The 27,130-nt window shown below is 42.1% G+C and overlaps 1 protein-coding gene across 1 annotated transcript in view; it reads left to right on the forward strand.

Moving 5' to 3' along the window:
• Nucleotides 1-2,249: 2,249 nt before the first annotated feature.
• Nucleotides 2,250-27,130, forward strand: part of rtf2 (replication termination factor 2) — a 107,984-nt gene continuing 83,103 nt past the window's right edge. The window contains exon 1 of the mRNA XM_060919363.1: nucleotides 2,250-2,436. Within this exon, the coding sequence (XP_060775346.1) occupies nucleotides 2,368-2,436 (69 nt within the window). The 5' untranslated portion in view covers nucleotides 2,250-2,367. The remainder of the gene's footprint in view (nucleotides 2,437-27,130) is intronic.

Consider the following 27,130-nt stretch of genomic DNA (forward strand, 5'->3'; position numbering starts at 1 on the left):
CTGAGGAAAAAACAATCACGTTTTAGAAAAGAAAAGAAAAAAAACATTCACTTTCAAAGCTGCTTCATAGTAACGAGTAACAAGGACTTTGATAGAAATGTAGTGGAGTGAAAAGTACGATATTTGCCTTTCAAATGTCGTGAAGTTAAAGTCATAAGTTTAAAAAAAAAACAAAACAAAAAAACCCCACAATACTCAAGTAAAGTACAGATACTCAAAGTGTACTTAAGTACAGTACTCAAGTAAATGTACTTCGTTACTGTCCATCTCTGGACCTAATGTGTTCTATCAGTGGAAATGTCAGGAATAGAAAATTCTGTGGCTTCCAAAAAAATTTATTATTATTATTATGAAATAAGGGGCGGCATGGTGGTGTAGTGGTTAGCACTGTCGCCTCACAGCAAGAAGGTCCGGGTTCGAGCCCCGTGGCCGATGCGGGCCTTTCTGTGCGGAGTTTGCATGTTCTCCCCGTGTCCGCGTGGGTTTCCTCCGGGTGCTCCGGTTTCCCCCACAGTCCAAAGACATGCAGCTAGGTTAACTGGCTGCTCTAAATTGTCCATAGGTGTGAAAGGTTGTTTCCCAAGCCCAGAAATGGGACGGTTGCGGCAGGAAGGGCATCCCGACCTGGCAACAGTGCTGGACAATGGAGATGATGATGATGATTTAAGTCCATTTCAGGTCGATATTGTAAGTCTAAAAAATGTGGAAAAGTTCAAGGGCGGTGAATACTTCTGCAAAACAGGGCATGTTCTCCCCGTGTCCGCGTGGGTTTCCTCCGGGTGCTCCGGTTTCCCCCCACAGTCCAAAGACATGCAGGTTAGGTTAAAGTGCCATTCCACCATTGGATGTATTTTTTTGGCATAAAATACAATATATTTTATGACAAGATGACTAGACAGAGAAATCTTTTAGCTTCAAAATGATATCTCAAACATAATTTTTTGACAACGACAAGTATATTAATTTTGCGACCAAAGTCACCTACCCTTTTAATTTCCGCGCGGTAGTGAAACGTGATGTCATCGGCAGGTTCCCCTTCTTGTGTACCACGTCACGTGTGACGTGGCACACATTATCAGCAATGGCGGATAGAACGCGATTGTCAGCTTCGGAAAAGAAGCGAAGGAAAATAGCAAGTGATGCTCAAAGGAGACGGTCGATGGTGAATATCGGCACAGCAATCGACAAGTGGAAATCGCGTTCTATCCGCCCTTGCTGATAATCTGTGCCACGTCACAAGAAGGGGAACCTGCCGATGACGTCACGTTTCACTACCGCGCGGAAATTAAAAGGGTAGGTGACTTTGGTTGCAAAATTAATATACTTGTTGTTGTCAAAAAATGATGTTTGATATATCATTTTGAAGCTAAAAGATTTCTCTGTCTAGTCATCTCATCTCATCTCATCTCATTATCTCTAGCCGCTTTATCCTTCTACAGGGCCGCAGGCAAGCTGGAGCCTATCCCAGCTGACTACGGGCGAAAGGCGGGGTACACCCTGGACAAGTCGCCAGGTCATCACAGGGCTGACACATAGACACAGACAACCATTCACACTCACATTCACACCTACGCTCAATTTAGAGTCACCAGTTAACCTAACCTGCATGTCTTTGGACTGTGGGGGAAACCGGAGCACCCGGAGGAAACCCACGCGGACACGGGGAGAACATGCAAACTCCACACAGAAAGGCCCTCGCCGGCCACGGGGCTTGAACCCGGACCTTCTTGCTGTGAAGCGACAGCGCTAACCACTACACCACCGTGCCGCCCCTGTCTAGTCATGTTGTCATAAAATATATTGTATTTTATGCCAAAGAATACATCCAATGGTGGAATGGCACTTTAACTGGTGACTCTAAATTGAGCGTAGGTGTGAATGTGAGTGTGAATGGTTGTCTGTGTCTATGTGTCAGCCCTGTGATGACCTGGCGACTTGTCCAGGGTGTACCCCGCCTTTCGCCCGTAGTAAGCTGGGATAGGCTTCAGCTTGCCTGCGACCCTGTAGAACAGGATAAAGCGGCTAGAGATAATGAGATGAGATGAGATTATGAAATAAACCGAGGCTGTGGGGGTCAATGGAATTTATTTTACAGTTGAAAGGGTCCTTGGCTCCAGAACGTTCTCGAACGTTGATTCAGCGCCATCTAGCGTTCGGGATAATAGAATCGTATATATATATATATATATATATATATATTCGTTTCCAGGGGGCGCTACTCAAAAGCACAACCAGTTTAACAAACTAAAGGAGTTGTCTTTTTGGGGTTTCCTTGGTTGTTTATATGCTAACACCGTCTTGCTAAGTTGACGTTTGTTAGCTCTGGGAAGTTTCTGAATTTGTGTATAAAACAAACAGTGAGCGAAGATGGGATGTGACGGAGGAACTATTCCTAAAAGACACGAACTGGTTAAAGGACCAAAGAAGGTGGAAAAGGTGAGAGCTAATCAACCAACACAACCGAGTGTGCTTTAAAGCTAGCTAGGTGGCTAACGCTGAAGGGATTCAAGCGAGCCAGTTGGGGTTTATTTTTAAACAACAACACTAATACTGTTTTTATTCGTATTCTTTCAAGTTTAATAATGTTATTTATCATATTTAAATGAGTTTTATCCCAGGCGGCTAACATAAAGCAATTAGCAACTCATTCTCAGGAAAAGGGGAAAAAAAAGTTAGAAACATGGGTGTTTTTACGGAAGCCGAGAGAGGCCCTTCATATAATCCTTTTTTTTTATTCACCTTGTTATCCCGAGATAACAACATAATTAATTCAGGATGTCGAGAAAACAACACAACTAATTCGAGATCTCGAGAAAACAAAACAATTATTCCGTGATCTCGAGAAAACAGCTGAGATTTCTAGCAGAGCTGCGCCCCCTGTGGGTCAGACAACGAAGACTTGGGCTACATCCACACGACAACGGGATTTTTTATTTTTTTTTTAGCGGGTAAAAAAAATATCGCGTTCACATGGGCAACGGATCAGTAAGGCTACGTTCACACTGCAAGCTGAAGTGACTCAAATCCGATCTTTTCGCCCATATGTGACCTGTATCCGATCTTTTATTGACAATATGAACGACACAGATCCGATTTTTTCAAATCCGACCCAGGCCGTTTGGATATGTGGTCCTAATTCTGATTCCTATCCGCTCTTTTCATATGCGACTTCAGTCTGAACCGCCAGGTCGCATTCATCCGACTTACACGTCATCAACAAGCCACAAACGTCACTGTTCTGCGCTGAAGTAGGCGGCGGGTCTCTCAAAAAAAGTTACAACAACATGGCGCATAATCACGGGCGCAGATAGAGGGTGGGACGAGTCATATTTAAATTCACCTCGTTCGGTCCCCCCCCCACTTATAGGGAGGAAAAAACGTCTATGCTGTCTTTCTTTGCATAAGGCAAACCTCACGGAAAAATCAAAAGACTAATTACCATTCGGTTTATTGAGGTGCACGGCAGTGTATACATAGTTGCAACAACTCACATAAAACAAAGACTGATATTCGGTTGGTTGAGCTGCGCAGACTGCACAGGTTGCGAGCTTGAGCTTGGTTGCTATGGTAACCCACAACAAGTTTGACAGGCATATCGGGGTTGGGGTTGGTTTGCTGGCAGCTTTGTCCCCCCCCCCAGTTCAAAAAACGTATCTGCGCCCCTGCGCATGACATCAATGCGAGGGACGCTTTGGGCTGTGAAGGTTCTGAATCTTCTCAATGGAAGGACACAGAGGTTAGGGAGCTGATTTCCATTTGGGGGGATGCAGCTATTCAAGCTAGATTGGATGGGTCATACTGCAACCGGGCGGTTTTACTTCCGTAAACACTGGCCATGCTCACTGCGTGTGACGTCGTCGTATCCTGCAATGCGCATGCGGAACACTTTTAGGTCGCTTTTCGGTCATACTGAGGATCACATACAAGTCGCATATATTTGTTAATGTGAACGACCTCACAAAAAAATCGGAATTGAGCATTAAGCCTTGCAGTGTGAACGTAGCGTAAAATATCAGGTACATATGGCAGCGCAACGCTTGCTGAAAACGATGCAATACACATGCCACACCTCTACGTGCGCTGTAAGACGGTCCCATCGGAGACACCAGAACAATAGAAGAAGTAGGACGCATGCGCATAAACCCCTTCCTCTACCCGGCGTGAATGAGTGAGTGCTGCTTGTTCTAGTCATGTGGTTGTGACGTCATCGTAAACAAATCCGTTCTACTCATCCAGACGACTTCGCAACGGCGCCGTTGCCAGATTTTTCCACTCTGGAACCCGTTCTCAAAAAATATCGTTTTGGGGCGCCCGAAACGCCAGTGCCGTGTGGACGCCAGGCCGAAACGATAAATTTTATCGGATTCACCTGAATCCGTTGCCGTGTGGACAGGGCCTTAGAAATTGGCGGACATGTAACAGAGCAGAAATAGCTTTTTACGATGCCTTGAGAGAGAGGGGGGTCCCGGAGGAGAACATCACCCGGATGATAGAGGACAAGGTCCAGTCTTCTGCGGAGGTGCCGCGGACTAATTTTGAAATTATCCCTTATTAAAAGACTTAATGCAATCTCTCCCTGTGTCAACCCCTGATCAAAATATTGCCTTATTAGGTGATCGATTATTCCAGACATTCTAATGACCAAAGTTGCGTCTATACAGAATGAGAAATAGCCCAAAGTCAGCATATCACAAGTCTCTTGGCGCACCTGAATGAACCATTTTTCAGCTGTTTACTCGAGATCATGAAATAATTTTGTTTTCTTGAGATCACGGAATAATTTTGTTTTCTCGAGATCTCGAAATAACGGTTTTGTTTTCTCGAGATCTCGAATTAGTTGTGTTGTTTTCTCGAGATCCTGAATTAATTATGTCGTTATCTCGGGGGGATAAGGTGAATAAAAAAAAAAAAAAAGGATTATATGAAGGGCCTCTCTCGGCTTCCGTACCTGTGGGTCGGACAACGAAGACTTGGGCTATATCCACACGACAACGGCGAGATTTTTTTTTTTTTTAAATATCGTGTCCACATGGGCTACGGATCAGTAAAATATCAGGTTCATATGGCAACGCAACGCTTGCTGAAAACGATGCAATACACATGCCACACCACTACGTGCGCTGTAAGACGGTCCCATCGGAGACACCAGAACAATAGAAGTAGACGCATGCGCATAACTGCGCATGCGCACAGTGACTATCCTTGTCACTGTCACACGCACACACTTTTTCACTCCCTATCCTATGGATATACAGTAGTCCCTTTAAATCACGTGCTCGTTTTTTGAATGGAGACGCGGAAAGAGGAATGAACGGGGGTAGATGGAAGCCGGTACGCCAACATTCTGAGATCCTCCAGAATTCTTTAATGGTCCGGAATAAACATCTGAAGAGGTGAGATCACTCCTTTTTTTTTTTTTTCCCTATTTTTGCTGGCGGGATTGACTCTGCCCTAAGGGCTATTCTCTCCCTCTCTCCCTCTCACTTTGTACCATTACACAATAAATATTCACAGTGAGAATATTTTGTAAGCGCATTTCATGAACCAAGTTATAGGATTTGTTGACAACTCGCATCGAGTTCGTTACACTTCTACCCGGCGTGAAGCACATGTGGTTGTGACGTCATCGTAAACAAATCCGTTCTACTCATCCAGACGACTTCGCAACGGCTCCATTGCCAGATTTTTTCACTCTGGAACCCATTCTCAAAAGATTTCGTTTTGGGGCACCCAAAACGCCGGTGCCGTGTGGACACCAGGCCGAAACGATAAACAATTTTATCAGATTCACCTGAATCCGTTGCCGTATGGACAGGGCCTTAGAAATTGGTGGACATGTAACAGAGCAGAAATGGCTTTTTACGATGCCTTGAGAGAGAGGGGGGTCCCAGAGGAGACAGTCTAATGACCAAAGTTGCGTCTATACAGAATGAGAAACAGCCCCAAAGTCAGCATATCACAAGTCTCTTGGCGCACCTGAATGAACCATTTCTCAGCTGTTTACTCGAGATCATGAAATAAGAACTGTTTTGTTTTCTTGAGATCACGGAATAACGGTTTTGTTTTCTTAAGATCTCGAATTAGTTGTGTTGTTTTCTCGAGATCCTGAATTAATTATGTCGTTATCTCAGGATAACAAGGTGAATTTAAAAAAAAAAGGATTATATGAAGGGCCTCTCTCGGCTTCCGTAATTTCTCATTCTGTGTAGACACAACTTTGGTCATTAGAATGTCTCCTCTGGGACCCCCCTCTCTCTCAAGGCATCGTAAAAAGCCATTTCTGCTCTGTTGTCTGTGAAGATTCTCAGTCATCCAGGTCATAGTAAACTGTGGGTGGTAAGAGAGAGCAACTGGACTTGCTTGAAAGTTCTTGAAGACGTTTCGCCTCTCATCCGAAAGGCTTCTTCAGTTCTTCAGAACTGAAGAAGCCTTTCGGATGAGAGGTGAAACATCTTCAAGAACTTTCAAGCAAGTCCAGTTGCTCTCTCTTACCACCCACAGTTTCTGCTCTGTTACATGTCCGCCAATTTCTAAGTCTTCGTTGTCTGACCCACAGGGGGGCGCAGGTCTGCTAGAAATCTCGGCTGTTTTCTCGAGATCATGAAATAATTGTTTTTTCGAGATCACAGAATAATTGTCTTGTTTTCTCGAGATCATGGAATAATTTTGTTTTCTCGAGATCTCGAATTAGTTGTTGTTTTCTCGACATCCTGAATTAATTATGTCGTTATCTCGGGATAACAAGGTGAATAAAAAAAAAGATTATATGAAGGGCCTCTCGCGGCTTCCGTATGTTTTTGGAAATTCATTTCTGTTATTTGGCTAAATATCCATATTCACTCATTGACAAGCAAAGGAATGTTGAAATCTCTTCTGAAAGTATTGTTATTCTCTACTTGTACAAGACATGTAGAACATGATTTTTTTTTTTTTTAATGCGTTCAGGTGTGTCTTCAGGATTTTAGAACACCTGGCATCCCCAATGTTGCATTACTGCCACCTTCAGGTTTTATTCTCTCTCTGTGTCCATCCATTTTAAAGGACACATCTTGGGTAAATTCAGGAGCAAGATCAGTGTAATTCTCCTGTTTTATATTAAACTTTGGTCAAATATCTGTCACATTTTGTGCATTTTTTTTTACCTTGCGCAATACCAGAAAAATTCAGTTGAAATCAAGCCATTTGAGGTGAATTGGTCCGCCTCTGAAAAACTTTGGCATTTGGATTTCCCAGGAAACATTGATTTTCGTGGCATCGCGTGCGGGACGCCTCCCTCTGAATCCTATGTCAGCGCTGGTTTGTTTATGAGAAAACGACCTGGTGGTTTTCTGCAAATTTCTTCAACGTTCTCGCGTAATTATTAAAATGGTTAACAGATGTATCGTAGGAGGGTGTAGCAACACCAATCTTGATGGGATTAGTACTCATTGTTTCCCAAAAGACCGGACAATGAGAGAGAAACGGGAGCGCTTGGTCTACACAGGCTGTGCACTGAGACTGCGCAAAGCTCGCGCAGCCTGCTGGCGGATCTGCGTGACGTCACGAATCTGGCTCTAGACTCCGTTGGGATTTTTCCAGATGCGTTTTGTGGTTTTATTTTTTTCTGCTGTAGACAGATGGCCTTGTGCAAAATTACCCTTCTGGATGAGTGTGTAAAGGGACATACTTTCATATAAAAAAAAATGAAATTGGTCCAGGATATGCACTTTAAAGCCCGTTTTCAGTCCAATTCATCCATCCATCCATCTATCTATCTTCTGCCGCTTATCCGGATCTGGGTCGCAGGGGTATCAGCCATCTTACCCCTCTCACCGCGGAGCGGAACCGTTATTTAGACAGAGGTGGACAAAGTATCCAACTTCATTAATTTAAGTCAAAGTTCAGATCCCATTGGTCAAATGTTACTCTGATACAAGTGAAAAGTTGTACCGTCAAATTTTTACTTAAGTTCAAGTACTTGCTTTTAAAAATACTTAAGTATTAAAAGTTCAAGTTCTAGGTGTTTATTGGCATACGCACAGTAAGGACGTGTCCTCTTGCACAACGAAATGCTTAGTTTGCTTTTCACCATGAATGCCAGTTACAAATAAATAAATAGGCAGAAGAAATAATACAAAGTAAAGGCAACATAGTGCAAAATAAAAGCAAAAAACCCCCCAAAACACCCAGTATAGCAGTGTTTTCCCCAGAAAAACATTAAAGCCCTAAATTCTGGCATGATAATACACAGACAATTGAGTGCCAACGGTGCGAAGCGAAACTAGGAGGGTCAGGGGGCATGACCCCCCTGGAAAATTTTTTGAAAATAGATGCTCTCAGGTGCCTTTTCAGGGTCTTGGAGGTTTTAGATACATGATTATAGGATAGATTTTACCAGTGTTTCAATGATTTCTGACCTAAACTGTGTTAATGTATACACATTTGAAATTTCTCCTGAAAGTTCAACATGCAAGTTAAACTGTTTTTGTGTTAAATTACTTGGGTATATGATAAATTGAAAATCTACAGGGATCCCTTAATTATTTATCAACAAGTTGTGTTGTAACAAAAATGTGCATGAAAATATGACCAGTGGTTTGCGCCATCTTATGCAATCCAATGAAGAGAATCGATCATGACCTCCTGTTGATCACAAAGGGATCTGAAACTCAGAACTTAAAATAAGTTGCTGTATGACTATCACTAATGATTTATGCTGCGTTCATGTGCTATGGGAAGATGATATTTTCCAGTTGGGAAGTGGTATTTACCAGTGTGTTGTGTTCACATGCTTTTGTTGTTGTTGACAAATTAAAGATGGTGGACCAGATTCAGAATCAGGCCTGTTATTTGGCTAAAACAATTATAGATTGCCTTGTTCATCAGCTGCAGCAGGAATATGAGTTATCAAAAGTCAAAAAATGCTGAATATTTCCTGATCATGACAAGTAGAGATTTTCTTAACACACTGAATGCCACGCAGTTTTTGGAAATTTGGCTGTAGCCACAATGAGAGTAGCCAGTATCTAGATCATTGTTGGCGTTCTTTGGACAGCCACAGAATATTTTGTATTAGGCTATAATATACATATTATAATAATATAATATACATAATATGACTCGTTTAAAAGGTGAGAGTCAGCTTTCCGTAGGTGAAAACCACTTCTTTCTTGGTTCATAAGCTAGTCTTGTACCGTTCGCCGCCATGTTGAAAAGGTTAAAGTTCATCTCATCTCGGCAACTCGTGTATCAAAATTTTCTACGAGTTGCCCAGTGGAAAATACCACAAGAGGGGGCGTTCATGTGTGCTTTCCATGTCGGTGTTTGGTATTTACCATAATTCCCATAGCACATGAACGCAGCATTAGACTGTTTGTTTCTGATGCAATTACCGTAATATATGTATAACTAAGATACACTGAAAAGAAAAGTAAGGCGACTGCATATTATAAAGTTTAAATTTTGGCACTTTATTAAATGGACTAGATTAAGATTAAAACATATATTTAAAGGAAAATAAAACTTAATTCATACATTTAAGTTTGCAGAAAGATTATGTACTTATAAACACATTCATAAAGAGAATTTAAAGGACATGGGACATGGATTTTTTTCTGGGTATAATTATGTATAAAGGACATAAGAAATGCCATCTAAATCACTGCAGGGCGTCAAAAATGTGAAAATCATCACATTATTCAACTTTTTTATACATCAGCGAAAAACAATGATTCGTTAATTAGCTAGGTGGTCCCGTGACGTCACAAAAACTTTCCAAGGAGCCAGCGCTTGGGAATCTAATGTAAACAGGTTACCGAAATGGACACCATTGACAGTGACATTCCCGATGTTTCACAGAGATGTGAAGTTAGACCCTATCAATTCGAACCGATAGCTGGAAATTCACATGAACATAGATCTTGTCTTTACTCTGACGGGTCAGATGATTCTGAGAGTTCATTCAATCCCCATGAAACTGAAAGCGGTCGGGTCGATAACACTTCATGGTAAGTTAAAAACAATTCTGCTCAAAGGCTAATGATCTGTTGAAAGAAGTGTTATTTTTGTATCATACACTGAAAGTTCATCATAGATCTAGCTAAAGTCCGTTGCAAGCTAGTTTTTTTTTTGCTGATATTTTTCTAGATTGATTGAGATACAATGTTTCCAGAGTCCGAGATGAAAACATTCAAAATGGCGAAACGAGTCAGAATTATGATAATCAATAATTGATACACCCAAAATTATAATACTAATCCTTACCGCATGAGGCCCATGGTAAAACCACACTTCCAGGAGGGGCTGCCGTCTGCCTCCCAAGCCGGCCGAGAGCGCTCCTCGTCGGGCACGGCCAGGCGGGTGAATGCCCTGGTCCGTCCACCCTGTCTAAAAAATAATGGTACAACTCCGAGTGAAGGTATCAATGCGCTGTCGAAGCGCGCAGAAGGTGTTAGTACGCCTGTCATTATAGTGCGGACTTTCCATAGCATAGAAAATCGCCACGTTTCCATTTGTGTAACTGAACTTTGTTTCATGTCACTGGTCATATAAACCTATGTAAACAGGAAAAACGTGGAAGAGTTTGGTCGCATCTAACTACAGCCCCAAAAAATACCATTGGTCATGCTGAGCCTAGCTACATTGCTAACAGGAGTGACAGCGCGTCTGACTGACTGGGAGGTCGCAATACACCATGATGTTCAATGTACGTTAAACACTCTAAAAACGAAACAATTTTCTTGTCATCCAAGACACAAAAACTATTTTGTCGCATTCGTCATCATCACAATTCACACTTCTCCATATTCATCTACCCGCTTGTGCTGTACCCGAAAGTTTTTGTGACGTATGATCACGTGACAGCGGCTCTTCCGGTTGTAAAATATGCATATCCGAGCTCGAGCAGAAATGCCATATAATCATCACGAATATAATGATTTTGCTGAATTTAATAGATAATTTTGTATTTGTTGATGCAATTATTTCATATTTTTAATGGAAAGAAACTGATATAGCGTGCATTTATGTTTCATGTCCCATGTCCTTTAAGTGTCAAATGTAGCATAATTTCAAATAATAATAAGCATATTTTGGCAGTGTGATGTCACTGTGAGCCTTTAACAAAAGAATAATCCAGAGCCGCCTTTTTGTTAAATGGATCCCAGTGACTTCACACTGCCAAAAATGCTTATGATTGTTATTTGAAATTATGTTCTATTTGACACATTTGGACAACTTCACTTTGTGAGTGTTTATAAGTACATAATTTTTCTGGAAACCCAAACTAATGAATTAAGTTTTCTACTCCTTTAAAGCGGATTAATTCTCCTAATAATCCTTCTCCTTTTGTGATTAAAATCAGTCGACTTTGCCCGTCTGGTGGGGGACAACATCAGCAGCCAATGAGGCCGCTTAGAATGAATCGCAAAATTCCGGGATGTCTGACATTTTCTTTCGATATTTTTATTGGACGGTTTGAACACGTGATCTTGACGTAGCCAACAGATTAGTTTGTTTACATCATACCACACGGACATATTACTTTGACAGAATCAACACAAACACTGGGAAAAAAGTGCTTGTTTAACACAAGTATCAGTCAATATGTAAATGGATCTGTTATTTGCTCTCCTATGTATCTAGTTACTTGTGGGTAGGAAATTTAACATATCGGTATAAATCTAAGCGTATCGGATTTTAACTAAAGCAACTAAGCGTATCGGCAGGCAGAGCAAGCGTATCGGGGCTGATACGCTCAAATGCTTTGGGGAAAACCATGCTATAATACAAAATTACAATGTACATAAAAGTACATTTTCTGTCAACGCATCGTTGTATTATTGTCACAACGCTTACAAAACCTAACACCGTTACCAAAGACAGAAATATGAATTCTTAAAATGAACGCATGCTGTGCCATCATGGTGGTTTAACGTTAAGCTAGCTAGTCAGTGAAGCTCCACCTGACATGCTAGCAAACTCTTTTCAACTTCAAAATCATATTTGGGTATCTAACGTGACTAGAAAAGAGAGATTTCTACTTTATTTGGCAAGATTATGCTGAAACATTTCTGAAAGGACTTCAGATAAGTTAACGTTATTCATGTTGGCCGAACTCCGTTTTTACATGCTAACTAACAGCGTCCAAGTTAACTAGCTATGTGTTAACGTTAGCCGTGGACAAGACCGCGGCAACTTGGCGGGCAAATCCAGAGAAAGTCATTTGACTAACCAGATGGCATAGCTATTGCAACATTATCGCTAGCTCTAAAAGCACAGACAACTTTGTTACGAGCTTTCTCTTGGAATAAAACGTTTATATACCTCAGTATACTTCCGCAGGTCAGACGGCAAGTTTTTGGAGGCCGTGATGTGGTTTGTTTTCGGCAAACGTTTAAAACGAAATGAATCTTCAATCCTTTCAGAAAACTGAAACATGGGTTCTTGGTACAACCATGAGTGCGTGCGTTCCCTGGAAGAACCGCCTCCTTCCATTCTGCCATCAACTGATCGTGTTAAATAACGCTGCTGAGAAATAAATGAACTCGATTTTATCCAGTCTATGGATGTGACGTGACTCTAGTGATTACTGATCGGCTGTCTCAGTGTCACCTGCAGAAAAACCAATCACGTTTTAGAAAAGAAAAAACATCCACTTTCAAAATAGCTTCATAATAATGAGGACCTTGATAGAAATGTAGTGGAGTGAAAAGTACGATATTTGTCTTTCAAACGTAGTGAAGTTAAAGGTCCTAAGTTTCCAAAAAAAAAACTCAAGTACAGTACAGATACTCGGTGTACTCAAGTACAGTACTCAAGTAAATGTAATACTTCGTTACTGTCTACCTGAGGCCTTCAGTTGCTTAGAAGTTATCCTGGGGTCCTTTGTTGCCCCTTTTCCACCAAAGCAGTTCCAGGGCTGGTTCGGGGCCAGTGCTTAGTTTGGAACCGGGTTTTCTGTTTCCACTGACAAAGAACTGGCTCTGGGGCCAGAAAAACCGGTTCCAGGCTAGCACCAACTCTCTGCTGGGCCAGAGGAAAGAACCGCTTACGTCAGCGGGGGGCGGAGTTGTTAAGACCAACAACAATAACAAGACCACGAAAGATTGCCATTTTTAAGTGACGAGAAGCAGCAGCTGTACAAACGCGAAGTCATCTATTATTATTGTTGTTGTTGCTGCTGCTTCTTCCGCGTTGTTTTTGCTTCGATATTCGCGCAAAGGTTTATGCAAACGTAATGACGTATACAGCGACGTAATGACGTGTCTTCTCTTAGCACCGCAAGCGATGGAAAAGCAAGTTGAACGAGTTGTGAACCAGCACTGGCCCCGAACCAGCCCTGGAACTGATTTGGTGGAAAAGGGGTTTGTGACCTCACCAACCATTACATGCTTTGCTCTTGGAGTGATCTTTGTTGGTCGACCACTCCCGGGGAGGGTAACAATGGTCTTGAATTTCCTCCATTTGTACACAATCTGTCTGACTGTGGATTGGTGGAGTCCAAACTCTTTAGAGATGGTTTTGTAACCTTTTCCAGCCTGATGAACATCAACAACGCTTTTTCTGAGGTCCTCAGAAATCTCCTTTGTTCGTGCCATGAAACACTTCCACAAACGTGTTGTGAAGATCAGACATTGATAGATCCCTGTTCTTTAAATAAAACAGGGTGCCCACTCACACCTGATTGTCATCCCATTGATTGAAAACACCTGACTCTAATTTCACCTTCAAATTAACTGCTAATCCTAGAGGTTCACATACTTTTGCCACTCACAGATATGTAATATTGGATCATTTTCCTCAATAAATAAATGACCAAGTATAATATTTTTGTCTCATTTGTTTAATTGGGTTCTCTTGATCTACTTTTAGGACTTGTGTGAAAATCTGATGATGTTTTAGGTCATATTTATGCAGAAATATAGAAAATTCTAAAGGGTTCACAAACTTTCAAGCACCACTGTATAAAAAAAAAAATTGGTATGTGGTATTAATTTAAGAAAGCATAATTTTTATTTAAAGTTTGCTTTACATAGACTTGTATCTCGTACAAAATATTTTTATTTATTTATATGAGTGATTCCACGCTTATGGGTACTGAAATGGGGACATGAACTTATTCACCTAAAACCATTTCTTTTTTTACCATCAGGTCACAAAACATGTAATCTTTAATGAATGATATGTTAAAAGATAACTTTAATTTTCTGAGATGTAATAAAAACATATTTATCTGCCAAAGTCAAGCCTATGAGTTCCAAAATGATGTCTGTTACATTACTTCTGTTACGATTGTCCATCTCGCGTCTGTTACAAATTAATTACAATCTAGCTATATACCATGTTAATCTTATTGAAAGAATGTGTATGTTTATTCTACTACACATGTTTATTAATTATATTTGCTAAAACATCACCTTCCTATGTTTCAAAAAGTAATTCTACATTGTTAAAATTGAGAATATATATGTCCACAACACTTCTGTTACGTTCTGACTTTGGCATATAAATATGTTTTTATTACATCTCAGAAAATTAAAGTTATCTTTTAACATATCATTCATTAAAGATTACATGTTTTGTGACCTGATGGTAAAAAAAAAAGAAATGGTTTTAGGTGAATTTTTAAAAATAAGTTCATGTCCCCATTTCAGTACCCATAAGCGTGGAATCACTCGTATATAAATATAATATAATGAGGAAGTAAAAACAAATGAACTGATTGTTTAACCTGTCAGAAAATCTTTTTGTTCCACTTTCTAAGTATTTTCGTAGATCACACTTTGTTAATCGTTCGTTGTTTGTATTCATTTCTAGTTTTCTAGTTTACCAGTAAATGTCAACAGGCAATTGACAAATGTCTATTGATATTGTAATATGTGGTAGATATTTACAACAGACTGAAAAAAAAATTCTGATTGTCATAGAAAAATCTGAATATTTCAACATTGAATTTTTTTTTATATGCTAGGAATTTAATTCTGGTCTTATTCTATTTATTGCAGTAGAATTCCAAATACTCTATAAACATTCCCTTCTGTTATGGATCAGGAGAAAAATTCTAAATCATAGCACTTTTATTTTTTAAAGTACTTCATCTACTTCAACGTTACACAAAGATCGATCCATAACAGTTGTAAATGTCGTTTAATTCCACAGTGTTTCAATAATGGTGGACACTAGTGAAAGTGATTTACTATTATCAACACCTCGTGATGGGAGGCACGGTGGTGTAGTGGTTAGCGCTGTCGCCTCACAGCAAGAAGGTCCAGGTTCGAGCCCCGTGGCCGGCGAGGGCCTTTCTGTGTGGAGTTTGCATGTTCTCCCCGTGTCCGCGTGGGTTTCCTCCGGGTGCTCCGGTTTCCCCCACAGTCCAAAGACATGCAGGTTAGGTTAACTGGTGACTCTAAATTGACCGTAGGTGTGAATGTGAGTGTGAATGGTTGTCTGTGTCTATGTGTCAGCCCTGTGATGACCTGGCGACTTGTCCAGGGTGTACCCCGCCTTTCACCCGTAGTCAGCTGGGATAGGCTCCAGCTTGCCTGCGACCCTGTAGAAGGATAAAGCGGCTAGAGATAATGAGATGAATGAGAACACCTCGTGATTTCTCAAACGTGTGTTTAGATACAAAATGGTGACTGTGAAATGAAAGAGTAAGAAACAAAGTAGGTTTCAACAAGGAGGTCATGAAATATCGGTGAATTTGAGAAGTAAAAACATGTCCATGATCTTTCCACCATGCTTACCTGCGACGATAACGTCCGGGTTTTCCTCAGATTGCTGATCGTGCTAAAAAAACTCCATCTCCGGTAACGAGCTGTCATTGGACGACAAGATCAAAGGGTGAGGGGGTGGGGTCTTCCGGTTGATTGATTAACCGATAATAATTGTTGTAACTGAAACTCATCTTTTTGTAAAATTTGTTTTTTATTGGTAAATCTGAAAAGGTGTCTAATTATGGATTGTCGATAATTGTAGCTGTTGCTCTAGTAATTTTCTCTTCGTCACTGATGGATTATATATTTCATCTTTACCAGGTGCAGCCCTTCCTGTTTTACCCAGGCTCCTTCTTGGTTCTCCCATGTTGAAAGGAGCATCGTGCTCTCCATCCATATTATCTTTTCTCCCTCGAGCCTCAGTGTTTTTAGACTTTGTTCTCTCTCTGCCTCCTCTTCCTTTTTCCAAGCGATTATTGATGCTATTGCCGGGTTTCAGTCTCGTGACTTTTCTTAGCGGTTTTACCGGAAATGAAATAGCTGGTGGTCTAAACAGCTGCTGTAGTGCAAACAACTAGCGATAACTTATCAGAGTACGCTCATAATCTAGAAGCCACTGCTGGCTTTAGATATATTCAGAAGATTGCGATGTGCAATGGAATCGACCCCTACAGTCTGGGAAAGAAGGATTTGTCATACGATCTTGAAAACGACCCTTCAGTCGAGTTCCCCGACATCTCGAACTATCTGGTGTTGCAGACGTCCTTCTACACCGCAAAACAGATGAAAGCGTGGAAGAGTATGGAGGCTTACAACTGTTTTGCATGTGGCTGGGTAAAGGACCTCGCTATCAAGTCACTGCCGAATGAATCCTGTATTGTTTAAGCTTTTTGTTTGCATCTTTACAACGAAACGCTGCAAGTTGAAGTGTAAACAAACAGCAGTTCGCTTGATTCTCACATCTCTCAGGTAAATCATTCACAAAGATCATCAGAAACCCCTTTAAAGACCGGAATCTTACGCTACGTTCACACTGCAAGGCTTAATGCTCAATTCCGATTTTTTTGTGAAATCCGATTTTTTTGTGAGGTCGTTCAAATTAACAAATATATGCGACTTGTATGTGATCCTCAGTATGAACGAAAAGCAACCTAAAAGTGTTCCGCATGCGCATTGCAGGATACGACGACGTCACGCGCAGTGAGCATGGCCAGTGTTTACGGAAGTAAAACCGCCCGGTTGCAGTATGACCCATCCAATCTAGCTTGAATAGCTGCATCCCCCCAAATGGAAATCAGCTCCCTAACCTCTGTGTCCTTCCATTGAGAAGATTCAGAACCTTCACAGCCCGAAGCGTCCCTCGCATTAATGTCATGCGCAGGGGCACAGATACGTTTTTTGAACTGGGGGGGGACAAAGCTGCCAGCAAACCAACCCCAACCCCGATATGCCTGTCAAACTTGTTGTTAGTAACCATAGCAACCAAGCTCGAGCTCGCAACCTGTGCAGTCTGCGCAGCTCAACCAACCGAATATCAGTCTTTGTTTTGTTTTATGTGAGTTGTTGCAACTATATGTATACACTGCTGTGCACCTCAATAAACCGAATGGTAATTAGTCTTTTGATTTTTCCGTGAGGTTTGCCTTATGCAAAGAAAGACAGCATAGACGTTTTTTCCTCACTATAAGTGGGGGGGACCGAACGAAGTGAATTTAAATATGACTCGTCCCACCCTCTATCTGCGCCCGTGATTATGCGCCATGTTGTTGTAACTTTTTTTGAGAGACCCGCCGCCTACTTCAGCGCAGAATAGTGACGTTTGTGGCTTGTTGATGACGTGTAAGTCGGATGAATGCGACCTGGCGGTTCAGACTGAAGTCGCATATGAAAAGAGCGGATAGGAATCGGAATTAGCACCACATATCCAAACGGCCTGGGTCGGATTTGAAAAAATCGGATCTGTGTCGTTCATATTGTCAATAAAAGATCGGATACAGGTCACATATGGGCGAAAAGATCGGATTTGAGTCACTTCAGGCTGCAGTGTGAACGTAGCCAAAGTTAAACAAGACGGAGAAGTGATCACAGTGCACTGTAACTGTATGGCTGGGGAAGAATTTTGTCGCGACCTTCATGCATATCATGGATGCAAACGGCGTGCCTTTTGGCGTATGCCGCCTTTTTCACGGCTGTCTGGGGGACTTGTGTGAATCGCGCAGATCCGATGAGTTGTTTTTTTTGGGGGGGGGGGGGCGTTGGAGTGTCTGATTATAATTTCATCAAAGTAAATTCTATATTAAAATTACTAAATAAGTAAATGCCGTTACAGTCCATGAAACGTAGGGAGTATGAGAAGAAAACAGTAAATCAGAAAGCTGCGCACGTAAAGCCGATTACGTAACTTGCGTTGGACTGATGGAAATCCTTGCGCGTGCAGTGAAGTGCAGCCAGCAGCAGATAATGGCGCGCAGCCAATTGGCTTTACGTGCGCAGCTTTCTGATTTACTGTTTTCTTCTCATACTGATACTTCCTATGTTTCATGGACTGTAACGGCATTTGCTTATTTAGTAATTTTAATACAGAATTTACTTTGATTAAATTATAATCAGACACTCCAACGCCCCCCCCCCCCAAAAAAAAAAAAAAAAAACTCATCGGATCTGCGCGATTCACACAAGTCCCCCAGACAGCCGTGAAAAATGCGGCATCTGCCAAAAGGCACGCCGTTTGCATCCATGGCATATGGACTTTGTGAGGAGTAAACAAAGAAACATCTGGGGATTTTAGCGCTTTGTGACTAAAAAAAAAAAAAGTAGCGTAAAATAACACCACAAGAAAAGTACTTGGAAAACACTAAGGACGTAGCTGAGAGGGATACAAACCTTTCACCAAGTGATCACTGCGAACTCGAGCATGCGTCGACTCTGCTCCTTTCGATTTCAGTGAGTTTCAAAAGCCGCCTTTTTGTGAAATCCTGTGTTCCTTCACCCAACGCAAGCGTAAGGCATTTTTCATGTGAGCAATGCACCTTCTCTGTACAAACACTCTGTCAACTGAGCTTTGGTAGACCACCAGCTAAAGTTTTGAATAACTAATGAGGCGGATGTGACGTCACGTGAAACCCAGCAATTTACCCTTTACAGAAGTATGCAAAAATTTACAACAATTCTACCTTCTCCTTATTTGTTACTGCAGTCTCATTTCAATCAGTCAGAACTGGGTAACTTCATGCCCTTCTATCTCCTCCCAAGTTTTTTTTTTTTTTTTAAAGGGGAACTGAAGTCATTTTTAAACTCGCTTTATTTCTTAACGTGTTATTCAATTACGTTTTCAGTTTTCTCATCTCATTATCTCTAGCCACTTTATCCTGTTCTACAGGGTCGCAGGCAAGCTGGAGCCTATCCCAGCTGACTACGGGCGAAAGGCGGGGTACACCCTGGACAAGTCGCCAGGTCATCACAGGGCTGACACATAGACACATAGACCATTCACACCTACGGTCAATTTAGAGTCACCAGTTAACCTAACCTGCATGTCTTTGGACTGTGGGGGAAACCGGAGCACCCGGAGGAAACCCACGCGGACACGGGGAGAACATGCAAACTCCACACAGAAAGGCCCTTGCCGGCCCCGGGGCTCGAACCCAGGACCTTCTTGCTGTGAGGCGACAGCGCTAACCACTACACCACCGTGCCGCCCGTTTTCAGTTTTATTAACCTTATATCGTGACTCGTATTGGCAAATTACACTTATCGGCCTTTTCGGTTTTTAGCCATGTTGAATGTAGTTTGTATAGTCCATGGCAGGCGTCGCTTATCTGCACGATCTATACGAGACTTCAAATGTGAAGTGTCAGCACCACCAGCGCTCGAAACTAACGGTGTCCCGACGTCCCGGGGACCATAAAAAATGTCATCGGGACACAAAATTATCATATCTGGGACAATCCCGGGACAATGGAAAAAAATAGATCTAGAAAAAAAAGTTCTACATTAATATTATTTACAAAGCCGTAACACATACGTAGACATTCACCTAATTTGTCAATTTTAATTTTAAAACGTTAACAGCGAAAAATACGTAGTAGCTACACTTTCGATGCACCTGCATCCGTAGGCTACAGAGCAGCGCATTCTGTTCTAGAATCTTCGGCCGGAGTCCGCATTATATGGACTTGGAATGGAATTGCTAGCGCACACGCTGCGCCGACTCGCGCCAGAACAAAAATGCTGAAGTGGTTGAAGCGGACCGACCGCGGGGAAGAAACTGAAAGCCCAGACATAACGTCTCCGGGACCTTCAGGATCCAAAGTGTCATCGCCTGGTCTGCAGGCAACGCTAGCAACTGAATGAACTGAATGAACACTGTTAGACACGTTATAAAATACAACAGGAATGATGTGGATGATATTGACGGAAGATACCGTTCAACAGAATAAGTGAGTTTTCTTGGTGTCTTTCTAGTTCAGAAAGTTTAGTCAGTCAGCAGCACAACTAGGCTCGGACCTGCTGGCACTATGCTGATGTTGCTAATATTTGCACCCACGTTTCGGCAGCAAAAGTTCATAAAATGGATAACGGAAAGTTCATAAAATGGATAACGGAAAGTTCATAAAAATGGATAACGGTAATGGATAACGGAAAGTTCATAAAAATGGATAACGGTAATGGATAACGGAAAGTTCATAAAAATGGATAACGGTAATGGATAACGGAAAGTTCATAAAAATGGATAACGGAAAGTTCATAAACATGGATAACGGTAATGGATAACGGAAAGTTCATAAACATGGATAACGGTAATGGATAACGGAAAGTTCATAAAAATGGATAACGGTAATGGATAACGGAAAGTTCATAAAAATGGATAACGGTAATGGATAACGGAAAGTTCATAAAAATGGATAACGGTAATGGTGAAAATGATAAGTTGGCCTTACAAGTGCCAACAGATATTCAAGGTATAAGTAGATGAAATGAACATAAAAGGGGTCTTATTTTCAACTAAAGTGTACTGCAGATGTAGGGAGTTGAAACATTTTCTGAATGAGCTAGTTGGCCCCTTTAAATAAACGGGTATCTATTCATACAGCGAGATCGCCAAAGTTTAATAAACTGAAAATGCAGTAACTGTAATTTTGAAGTAGATGATGTATAGGACATGTGTCGCTTGTGTCTTGTGACTTATTGTAAAAATGATATAAAGGGTTCAAAATCGCATAGTTACAAATATAATAGTAACTTCATATGATAATATTAACCACTGGTTATTTCAGAGAGGAAAAAAAATGGGGACACTATTGCTTCCATTCGGGACAATACAACACAGAATTCGGGACCACTGGGGGACACAAAGAAAAAAAGTTAATTTCGAGCCCTGAGCACCACCATTTTGAAAACTGTTTGCACAGCGGCCAGATCGCCGTATCATTCCAATTTAGATTAATTTCGAGATTTGCCAGCTTCATCAGTGATGGAGTTTATTCCATACGACTTCAAACCAACATGGAGTAGAGAAGAGTTGGAAAGACTGCAGGATAAGGACGAGTCCTTCACGCTGGTATTTGCGTCATTACTGTCGCACAATTAAAACGTGCCAGATCAGGCGGCTGGTGGGTTTTCAAAATAATAAATACATGCATGTGTTTTTGTGGTACATACATATTATACTGAGCGCATTTCCCACATAATCCTCACTAAGGTTTCAGACAGCACTACAAAATGGCGTCCACACTATATACACTACCATTCAAAAGTTTGGGGTCACTTTGAAATGTCCTTATTTTTGAAAGAAAAGCACTGTTCTTTTCAATGAAGATCACTTTAAACTAATCAGAAATCCACTCTATACATTGCCAATGTGGTAAATGACTATTCTAGCTGCAAATGTGTGGTTTTTGGTGCAATATCTCCATAGGTGTATAGAGGCCCATTTCCAGCAACTCTCACTCCAGTGTTCTAATGGTACAATGTGTTTGCTCATTGCCTCAGAAGGCTAATGGATGATTAGAAAACCCTTGTACAATCATGTTAGCACAGCTGAAAACAGTTGAGCTCTTTAGAGAAGCTATAAAACTGACCTTCCTTTGAGCAGATTGAGGTTACATCCACACGACAACGGTAACGAGATTTTTTTTTTTTTTAGCGGGTAAAAAAAATATCGCGTCCACATGGGCAACGGATCAGTAAAATATCAGGTACATATGGCAGCGCAACGCTTGCTGAAAACGATGCAATACACATGCCACACCTCTTCGTGCGCTGTAACGCCAAGTTTACATTAGACCGTATCTGTCTCGTTTTCTTCGCGGATGCACTGTCCGTTTACATTAAAACGCCGGGAAACGGGAATCCGCCAGGGTCCACGTATTCAGTCCAGATCGTGTCTGGTCCGGTGCTGTGTAAACATTGAGAACACGCCGATACGCTGTACTGAGCTCTAGCTGGCGTCGTCATTGGACAACGTCACTGTGACATCCACCTTCCTGATTCACTGGCGTTGGTCATGTGACGCGACTGCTGAAAAACGGCGCGGACTTCCGCCTTGTATCACCTTTCATTAAAGAGTATAAAAGTATGAAAATACTGCAAATACTGATGCAAATACTGCCCATTGTGTAGTTATGATTGTCTTTAGGCTTGCCATCCTTCCACTTGCAAGTGGTAAGTGACGCGCATGCCCGATATGCACTGGGATCACACACACAGCGGCTCAGTCCCGAATCACTGCTCATGCACTTCACTCGCGCGCTCCAGAGCTCACAGATGTGAGCTGCGCAGGGCCGGAGTGCGCACCCTCCAGAGGGCACTCGCTGTTCAGGGCGGAGTGATTTGGAGCACAGGATGCCTGCGGAGCCGAGCGTATCCGTGCGTATCCGTGTATTGGCGTTGCTGTGTGCACGCGAATCGTTTTAAAAACGTTAATCTGATGATCCGCTGATACGGTCTAATGTAAACCCCACCTAGGACGGTCCCATCAGAGACACCAGAACAATAGAAGAAGTAGGACGCATGCGCATAAACCCCTTCTTCTACCCGGCACTGAACTACTACTACTCTGGGGTCTGCCATTGTGCTGTTGTTGTTATGAATGATGCACGCGAGAGTGCTCCTTGTTCTAATCATGTGGTTGTGACGTCATCGTAAACAAATCCGTTCTACTCATCCAGACGACTTCGCAACGGCGCCGTTGCCAGATTTTTCCACTCTGGAAACTGTTCTCAAAAAACATCGTTTTGGGGCACCCAAAACGCCGGTGCCATGTGGACGCCAGGCCGAAACGATAAATTTTATTGGATTCACCTGAATCCGTTGCCGTGTGGACAGGGCCTGAGTTTCTGGAGCATCACATTTGTGGGGTCGATTAAATGCTCAAAATGGCCAGAAAAATGTCTTGACTATATTTTCTATTCGGGCGGCACGGTGGTGTAGTGGTTAGCGCTGTCGCCTCACAGCAAGAAGGTCCTGGGTTCGAGCCCCGGGGCCGGCGAGGGCCTTTCTGTGTGGAGTTTGCATGTTCTCCCCGTGTCCGCGTGGGTTTCCTCCGGGTGCTCCGGTTTCCCCCACAGTCCAAAGACATGCAGGTTAGGTTAACTGGTGACTCTAAATTGACCGTAGGTGTGAATGTGAGTATGAATGGTTGTCTGTGTCTATGTGTCAGCCCTGTGATGACCTGGCGACTTGTCCAGGGTGTACCCCGCCTTTCGCCCGTAGTCAGCTGGGATAGGCTCCAGCTTGCCTGCGACCCTGTAGAAGGATAAAGCGGCTAGAGATAATGAGATGAGATGAGATGAGATATTTTCTATTCATTTTACAACTTATGGTGGTAAATAAAAGTGTGACTTTTCATGGAAAACACAAAATTGTCTGGGTGACCCCAAACTTTTGAACGGTAGTGTAGTACCTTATATAGTGAGCAGGGAGCGATTTCGGACACGGAAAACTTCCGGCTTGATTACATCACCATTTGAAGGAGGGCACGGGCGTCTTTTGACAACGTTGGCAGATGTTGGTCACTTTGATTTCCGCTGTACGTTTTACTTCTGTCCTACGATGTCTCGCACAGGTCTCAACGAATCTCGTTTACGGCCACTGCTTTGACTATAGCTGTCAGAAATGCATTCCTACGTTTTATAAAATGAGAGAAATGGAATTTTCATTAGTTCCTCATAATAGTTCCTCTTTAAAATCATCCCCCATACCTGTCGCACATGAGCTGTATTGAGCTGTAATACTTCCTGCAGTATGTCCTTTTTGTCTATTTTATCGTCCTTACGACTGCCTGGGCTTGTCTGTATTGAATCTTATGTTGAACATTTTTTTTTTTTAAACTAGTTTCAATGCTTTCTTTCTATTTCTCACGACTTCTTTACACTCGTAATCCCACCACGGTAGTACTTTTCTTCTTTAACCAAACTTTGCTTTAAAGGGATGGATGCAGCTGACAGTATGCCTTGCTTTATTTTACCGAGTGTTCCTATGCTCATTCCTTCCTCAACCTGACTTGGAGATCCATCACAGTTTTCTACAGATTTCTCCTAGCTAGCATTCTCAAAGATCCACTTCCTGCATGTGCTGTCTGTGGTTACTGGGGTAGCACTATTTATCTTGCACCTGACTGGGTACTGGTACACTCTCCAATCACATACTGATGCTATGGTGTTTTGATACAAGTGTAAGGTCGAGCACTGATTCTTTTCCTGTCTGGACATCTCATCTTGTTTTAGTGCCTTCATTTAGGCATACTAAATTCTTCCCATCTACCCACTCTTCTATTACTTGACCATTTTAATGTCTGTTCTGTCGTTCTCCCATAATGAGTTGTGCCCATAAGTCACCACACCAAACAACGTTACGATTATTCTGCCCATCTGTCTCCTCACACTTGCTTAATTGTAGTTGTTTGCACGGATTCTAGTAATTCACAATTGGAGCAATTCCAGCGTTATGGACGTGACACTTGAACTCAAAATGGCAACAAATGACCCAGTGCATGTTTTATTGTCTCCCAGGATTTAAACAGGTGTTGCATATTTTAAGGCTGTACCATACTGGAGAAGTGATAGAACAAGAACAATTCCCATAGTACATCTAGGGCATGCCAGAAAACGCCAATAAAAGATGCGTTATGGATGTGACAGAAAAAGTATCACTTTTCTTGGGTGACTGTACATTTTTATCAAACTCTGTGAAATTGTAAACCTAATGTCAAAATGGAGATATCCATTTGATAGAGGGGTCCAAGGTGAATATTAAAAAATCTTTGTTTAAAATATTTTGTATTTCATGCAGAGTTTCGGAAGGAAAAGTCAGCGTTATGGATGTGACGCGTCTGAAATAGACAGGCTTTCGTCTAAACGGGGGAACAGGGGCGCTGCGCCCTCTTACTCTCGGCGTGCGCCCCCTTACCGACTCCGTGAAAACATCCCAGCAACACTACATGACAATGTGTCTGATCATCAAATACGTTAAAATTACTCCAAAAATATTCCAATCATAGTAGATACACCGCCAGACGGTGCAAAAACAATCCGGATTGGCGTTTTCCAGACTGAGGCGCCATGTTGTTTAGTTGTTTACTTGTCACGGCTGCTCTCGCGAGATTTGACATGGGTTACATACAAGGTCAGCTGACTTGTAGAGCGAGATTTCTCGAGACTGAATGACCTTTCAGCCACCGGCGCGGGAGCTTTTGACAGAAGTAGTTCGCGAGTTGTTTTTGTTGACACTTGGGCATTTAAAGATGTCATCCCATGGCACGAAGCGGAAGAAAGCCAAAGACTGTCCGGGGCAGAAGAAGATTACTTCTTTCTTTTTCAATGTTGACAGACAATTTGTTACAGTTTCCCTCTCAGATACTCAGAATGTCCCATTGGAGCATTTTTCAAAGGCTTTGAACAGCGGGGGGGGGACACCCCCCCGCTTCGTGCCCTCGCCATGGTGAGCGCCCTCATACTAAATTTTTCTAGAAAAAACCCTGATAGACATGGCATATGTTTAGAAAATCAGCAATTTAACCACCATAACCCTTTGAAAAACTCTCTAAATATCAGCTAAAACTATCAAAGTTCTTAAATAATATTTAGGATGGCTATTGTTTTGCTGTTTTGTGGATTTTAGCATACATTTCTGTGGCTTGTGGCAATAATATAGAATTGTACATGATCAAAGTTGATTTTAGCTTGGGTTTTACATTATAAGAAAGAAAGACTGACATATTAAGGCGAAGGGAACAATTCTTGTGACAAATTGGTTCAACTTATTCACACCTGTAAAATACAGGCCTAGGTGATATCTCTGGGAGTGGTTTTGATGTATTGCATGTTGCTTTATTTTTGCATGGTGAGGTTGACATTTACATGGAATTGCCCATTACTAAAGCTTTCCTTTCAGCTCAGCCTTTCACTACATATTCCTGTTCACGTCCTATGCCCAGTACTCTGAGAGGAATGCTTTGCTTTATAAACGTGGTGTATCCTCCTCCTCCCCCTCTCTCCTATCTTGCCTCACTGCCACATAGCCATAGAAAACAAAATCCAAATTAGGTTTTAACCACACAATGTCTGTCCTTTTTGTTCGTTCCTCTTCACTACAGAATCCTTGAGCTCTTGTCCATTAGCTGTCAGGCTGCTAGCATTCCACTGGAGAGTTAGCATTATTAGTATTTTCATCCTACACATGCCATCTCTTGTCTTGTCTTGAGTGTATCCTGAGGGCCCCCCCCCCATGTTAGCCCTCCAAAAAAGCTCCAAATGACGATCTGTCTCTTGATCATGATGTCATTTCCGGTTGAGAGCACACTGTGTGCATTTTGGCTGCCGCTTCTCACCGGAGCTTTTTATCTTTTTCTTTCCTTCCTCCTTTTTTTCTTTGTGTTTGTATAGTCTTCTTTTTGAATGTTTTGTCCGCCGGTTGTGGCGTAGCTCCAGACCCAGTTTTGGGTGTCTGTTTCCTGCAGGCCTTGGTGTGCTGTGGATGATTCCTGTGCTCCTCGCTATGGACTGCAGTGAGCTCATTGCTCTTTTAACATCAGGGTTGTCCAGCGCTCTGTGTGGCAGTGCTTCTGTGCTCACTTTGTGGATCCATGGCGTGGCGTTCCGAGCGATGTTGCCCAGCAGCAGCTGTGCAGGCGGTGTGGGATTTATCTTCATGCACCTTTTGGTGGGACTCTGGGTAGCTACGCGATTGGAATTACATCCTGATCCTTTTTTGGTGGACCTCCCCCTCAATTGTAAAGCGACCTTGGGTGTTGCCAAGGCGCTATATAAATTGAACTTAATAATATTTGTAGTTTATTTGTAGTATTTTAATAATAATACATCCTCTCTAAACGAGGCTGCCCTTCTATGGAAGGTATGATCAAAAAACGGCAGCTACGGTGGGCAGGCCACTTGGTAAGAATGGATGACAACAGGTTACCCAAACAGCTATTCTAT

The sequence above is a fragment of the Neoarius graeffei genome, chromosome 4, assembly GCF_027579695.1.
Source record: "Neoarius graeffei isolate fNeoGra1 chromosome 4, fNeoGra1.pri, whole genome shotgun sequence".
Classification (NCBI taxonomy): Eukaryota; Metazoa; Chordata; class Actinopteri; order Siluriformes; family Ariidae; genus Neoarius; species Neoarius graeffei.